Here is a 5,710-nt window from a genome sequence, read left to right as displayed (position 1 = left end):
ATTATTATGTTTGTATGATCGCGCAGATTATTGGGTGTATGTGTGTAAATGCATCAGTGTATATTTTAACTATAGGTTCACATTATTGATTGTACATGTCTTATTGTGTGCGCTTGTGTGTGTGCGTGCGATTTCTTTCCTACTCGGAAGATGGTACAATACGCGGCGCATAGCCTTTGTGGCACAGGCAGTGAATGATTGGGCATTGCCCAGGGTTTTCGCACATTCGTTTGCCACTGCAGTTTATTTTTCACAGGTCTTGCAGCAGCCGTTGGCCGTCAGAAGGCAGATGTCAGATGAGCTGAGAGCTTGAGGCTTTGAAGACCAACAGTGACCTACATATTGTACATTCGCGGTCAACTCTCATGTGCATTGAATGTGTACATGAGTTTAAACAACTACGTTGCTATAGCTACTCTAATTGGCCACTAATCAGACAACGAAATCATTTCAATCTTAATGCAGTTTATCCAAAGAAAAATGTTAGGACATTAAATAAAGTGTTTAGAGCAAGTAGGTACGCGCGATGAACCTAGACAGAATATCACGTTTTAAGAATAAAATTCACCAAATCTAATAACCTATAGGAAATTCAAATCGGTCATTTTAATCCGCCAAGTATTGGTCACCAAATGATTACTGAGGATGAATCCCAGTGCCGCACATTTGATTATTTAATGCATCAGTGGACTGCATTGCTTCAGTGGAGAAAAATACTTGTCAAAATGTAGAGTCTCAAAATATATGCTGTTCTTTAATAATCTTAATTTATGAATGTCTTCGCGTCATCGTATGGGTTTTTGTGCAAACCTGGGTGTTTGTTCCACATAAACAAACAAACAGATTTGTTCACAGCTTAAGCCTTCACTTCAGTATGCCTATCTGTCATGCATTCCTTTTTAAAATGTTTCAAAATATGATCTTCCTCAAAGTTGTCTCTGCACTGATATAAACTTAAAATGGATGGCAAATCCACACGATTAAAAACCTTGCTGATGCTGATAATGATTTAGCCTGCTCCCTAAACTGCTAAACGACACCTGGAGAACTAATCAAGCTTAAATTTAAAAATGGCCACAAGTGTGCCCCACTTTGCGTCATGAAGGAGGAATTGTCGCTCAGTACTCGAAGGGCTGCAATAACTACGCTTCATTTGCTCAGTAAACCCGCGGCACAGGGCTGACCAGCCTCTACACCGCCCCTCCTGCGGTGACGTCACGCTCATGGCTATTTGCATGAAGTACGTTGTACAGCTCATTTGCGAGTTAAAACTGAATCTCGCTTGAGAAGCGAAAGACCATACGGAGCGGGAGAGCGCGAGAAACCTGCGCGAGAAGAGCACTCATGTTATCGCGCGCACACTGAGAAGTATTACAGCGCGCGCTGAAAATGGAGCTGCCCGCCGCGGGTGAGCACGTCTTCGCGGTGGAAAGCATCGAAAAGAAACGCATTAGAAAGGTTTGCGCTTTTCTCTTAACAAACACTTTACATTTATTCATGTTGTAAGCCTATAAAACGTGCAGGTAAGGTTTTGTATTTTAAAAGAGAGCGCACAAGAGTAGGGATTTGTTTCCGAAACCCAGGATAATGGATTATTTATTTTATTTACAGTCATTCCCAATCGAAAAAAACAAAAACTTTGTTTTTATGATATTTGCAGGGAAGGTGTGAGTACCTGGTAAAGTGGAGAGGCTGGTCTCCCAAGTAAGTTTCACTTCAAGATGTTACTTGCTTTGCTGTTTTAATGTGTCGTGTGTGTGTGTGTGTGAGAGAGAGAGAGTTGGCGCTTAACTGACGCAGGGATGTCATAACTTGTGTTCGCGATGGTAAATAATGTTTCAAATTTAAGCTTTATGCTATAGAAATGTGGTTCTGTCTTTGCAAAATAAAACATATATAATACTAATAGTATACCTAAAAAGAAATAATGCATCAACCATGTAGCATTAATAGCCTATTTTTAATTCTCTAACATTCTTGAAGATTCGTTTATTAGGACCTTGTTAGTGGCGTTAGTCCTTCAGATGACAGCCACGTTAGACAGTTCGGTTGAGGGAGCTGGTGATATTCATGCTACTCTGCTCTCCCCTCTCCCCTCGCTCTCCGCCACCTTTCTTCTCTTTATAGATATAACACGTGGGAGCCAGAGGAAAATATTCTGGACCCGAGACTTCTCGTCGCTTTCCAAAACAGGTGAGACATTGCAGTCTTGGCTTGACGCTCTGAGCTTGTACAGCCGAAACGGGAGGAGGGGAGAAGACGCTTTTTCGCTGCCGCTGTGCTCATGCTCATTCTTTTTCACTTTCTCTTACTGACAGAAAGGGGGTGCACAGATCTGGAGAGAACTTGTGCGCAGGCGCGCCATAATATATGACTGAATGTAATTGCGCTGTACACAAATGCCACGGTCAGAAACCAGCCATTAAAGAATGTTTACATACAGACGTGGCCAGAAAATGATCATTTGAGACACCTTGCGTTCTTTATGGAACCATTTTATCTCAAACGCGCCGCTCTTTCAATATTGTACTATTAATCATTTCTTCCGGTTGGCTGACCGTGTCCGTACTCTCAAGACGCCCTAAACCGAAAGCATTGCAGTAAGCACAAATACACATATATTATTTTCTATCAATCTTCTAGCCGAAGTGCACACCCACTTTCATTACAAATAGGCAGTTTTCCGTGGCTACACATGCATTCACGCTTTCCCGAAATTCCACACACATTTTTGTCGGGTATTCATCCCCTTTGACTGGCATCTGCGCGCACCATTAGCAGTCTCCCTCGTGACTCGGAATTCTGTTTGGAGTAATTGCACGCACCCCTTGAGTATAGAACCGTTCTAGGTCGTCTAATTAGGTTTTTGCAATATTATTTTATAGAAGGTCGATGGGAAAAGAGCTGATGGCCCCATTTCTTTCGACAGCCCGTATGCGTAGTTTGAGCTGACAAATAAATAACAGAACCCATTGGAAAAGCCTGTCAAATAGCGCAATATTATACAATAGAGAGCGATTTATTAATATGTTTCGTCATCTTTGTTTTTATTTCTTCCTTTCCAAATGGGATTGTCCACCAAATTAGTAAACAAGTTGTGTGCTGTCTGAAGCAACACATAATGCTCTTTATTTTATGCGAGTAAATTTTATGAATACCAGTGGTGGGCTATTTAAAGCCAGACCATATTTGAAAGGATACACAAAATAGGCAGTAACTTGACTATAATGCACTCTCAGAAATAAAGGTACAAAAGTTGTCTCTGGGGCAGTACCTTTTCAAAATGTGCTAATATTTATAATTTGGGTACATTTTAGGTACTGATATGCAAAGGTGTACCATTTGAAAAGGTACCACCCTGGCCCCAGTGCCAACTTTTGTACCTTTTTTCTGAGAGTGTGGGACAAATAGTCAGAATAAATTAAAAGTTAAATATATTAGCTTGTGTCTTATTTTTCTTAAACTTTTCCATTCAGGGAAAGACAAGAGCAGCTAATGGGTTATCGTAAACGGGGACCAAAACCAAAACATCTTCTCCTGCAGGTATTTCACCATCACTTACAAACATGTGCCCAATTAACTTCTGTTAAAGTCATGTCACTAATTGTTTCTACTGCCAAGCTCATTGTTGATTTGTCTGATTTCTAAGGTACCATCATTTGCTCGAAGATCCAGTGTTCTTATCGACCTTCAGGAGGTGTCACAGGGTGAGGATAACCAATCCAAAACAACTTCAGACCTGGTCCAAAGCCAGCAATACCAGCTTAACAGCAAGAAGCATCATTCCTACCAGCTCAACCCAAAAGACAAGCAGGGAGAGGCACGAATAAATGGGGAAAAAAAGCACTACTACCAGCTCAACAGCAAGAAACACCACCACTATCAACCAAACCCTAAAATGTATGACTCCCTGTATCAGAGGGTCAAGGAGACCAAAGGTCCTGAGTTGTCTGACAAGGAATGGAACTTATCTCCAGCTCTACAGCAGAAATGGGTCCAAAGTAAGGATTCTGAGTGCCTCAGTAAGGTGAGGAATATTACAATGGGGTTGAAAAAGCTTCCTAAACTAAATGGTGGCGCTGACTTAAACATGAACACAAACAGTGATGCAAAGGAAGACAAGGCACCGCCCAATGGAATAAGCAGCAAACTGAAGATTGTGAAGAACAAGAATAAAAATGGGCGCATTGTCATTGTCATGAGCAAATACATGGAAAATGGCACCCAGGCAGCTAAAATTAAGAAAGCAACAGCAGATTCTGAGGAAAAAATGCAAGCACAAGATTGCAAGTCCTGTGGAAAAGATGAGAGCACAGAGAAGATAAAGCACACAAAGAAGCAAAGTCTTGTGAAAGTGATAAAAAAGGACAGTAAAGCTGAGTCTGCCTGTTTTAGGCTTTCCAATGGACTATCATCTTGTGGAGGGGACAATCCTAAAAAAACATGCTCCATAGTGTTTGAACCAAACAACTCAAAGAAGCCTGGCAGCACTGGAGATGATGTGTCTAATGAACAGCCCTTACAACTGACAAACAAAACCAGTCTGACTACAGTGCCTATTGAGAAAAGTGATCAAAAAGGCACCCAATCTACTCAATATGGTCCCCTTACCTTCCCTCGAAAGCGTTGCTACTCTGAGCCAGACAGTGACAGTGGGGAGGCTAAAAGGCTCCTAATTTCTCAGAGGACAAATGCTCCGAATACTGACTTGTCTCACTCTTGTAACGGCACCACACAGTTCAATGACCATCAGCACTCTGGCGGACATGACTTTAAAATGTTGGACTCCAACCAAGACGAACCCATAGACCTCAGCTGTGTAAGGTTGAGAGAAGAGAGAAAAAATCCTACACATTCTCAGATTGGAAACTCTATACCGACTGGGAAAGCAGCGGTCTCTGCACCAGAGCAAGTAGAGAAAGAAATGAAAAAATCTGTTCGAAGCTTTACACCTTTTCTTGGGAATATAATAATCACAGATGTCACAGCAAACTGCCTTACAGTGACATTCAAGGAGTATGTTACAGTTTAGGAATATGTGATGGATATAAATCTATAAAGACTACTGACTATTTACTGTGAATTTGTATAAATGTAAAGCATGTCTAATCGTTAAGTCTTCAAACTTGCCTGAAATTTTTGAAACAATCTAGTGTTAAGTTTTGTTTCAGATTGTGTTTGATTGAACTGATCTGAATTAATTTTCAAATTTACACATTTAACTATTCCATGTTAGGGATAGAAAAACTAAACAGGTTTTCCTGTTATTAGCTTGTACCATATTAGCTTAAAGCTGTTTGCAGTGCTGTATTTCAGAAGGCTTAAATATAAGAAGCACTTACTACACATGTAATACTGAGAAACATTTTCTACTGATCTGTCTTTTATAGTCTTTTTTTAATGTCACTTGAAATGTGTTATTTAGGTTTGTCTAAGCATATTAAAAGTTTTATTTTACGTTCTTGAATAAGATCTTTGCTTGTACTGCAAGCAGGTGTGTGTGTATGATGAACAGAAGTGTTCCTATTAAACTCACATGTGAGACGAGCTAACAGATAGCCCATATGAGAGATAGCAAAACATTACTATCATGTAAATGCAAGACATCAGTAGGCCTGTCAGACTGAACTTTGCACAGCCTTTATATAGCACATGGACTTGGACTTTTGCCATGTGGATTTTTTCTCAATTGTTTTTTAGTTAAAGAGGG

The 5,710-nt window shown here is 40.4% G+C and overlaps 1 protein-coding gene across 1 annotated transcript; it reads left to right on the top strand.

Annotated features, from left to right (window-relative positions):
* Positions 1-1,111: 1,111 nt before the first annotated feature.
* Positions 1,112-5,113, top strand: LOC107553295 (E3 SUMO-protein ligase CBX4-like). The gene is made up of 5 exons (XM_016235485.1): positions 1,112-1,458; positions 1,661-1,704; positions 2,128-2,193; positions 3,477-3,543; positions 3,650-5,113. Exons 1-5 carry the CDS (start codon positions 1,390-1,392, stop codon positions 5,030-5,032), a joined length of 1,629 nt encoding a protein of 542 aa, XP_016090971.1. The 5' UTR covers positions 1,112-1,389; the 3' UTR covers positions 5,033-5,113.
* Positions 5,114-5,710: the final 597 nt, after the last annotated feature.

The sequence above is a fragment of the Sinocyclocheilus grahami genome, unplaced genomic scaffold (assembly GCF_001515645.1).
Source record: "Sinocyclocheilus grahami isolate Dianchi unplaced genomic scaffold, SAMN03320097.WGS_v1.1 scaffold469.1, whole genome shotgun sequence".
In the NCBI taxonomy this organism is placed as follows: domain Eukaryota; kingdom Metazoa; phylum Chordata; class Actinopteri; order Cypriniformes; family Cyprinidae; genus Sinocyclocheilus; species Sinocyclocheilus grahami.
Note: the sequence above shows the minus strand (reverse complement) of the source record. Positions and strands in the feature narration are given on the sequence as shown.

What these genes read in the sequence shown, in the direction of transcription:
- LOC107553295 (XM_016235485.1), top strand. Translation starts at nt 1,390, where the DNA reads ATGGAGCTGCCCGCCGCGGGTGAGCACGTCTTCGCGGTGGAAAGCATC. An exon ending in TGGAGAGGCTGGTCTCCCAA is followed by an intron (nt 1,705 to 2,127) that starts GTAAGTTTCACT and finishes TTCTCTTTATAG; the next exon opens with ATATAACACGTGGGAGCCAG. An exon ending in CAAAACATCTTCTCCTGCAG is followed by an intron (nt 3,544 to 3,649) that starts GTATTTCACCAT and finishes CTGATTTCTAAG; the next exon opens with GTACCATCATTTGCTCGAAG.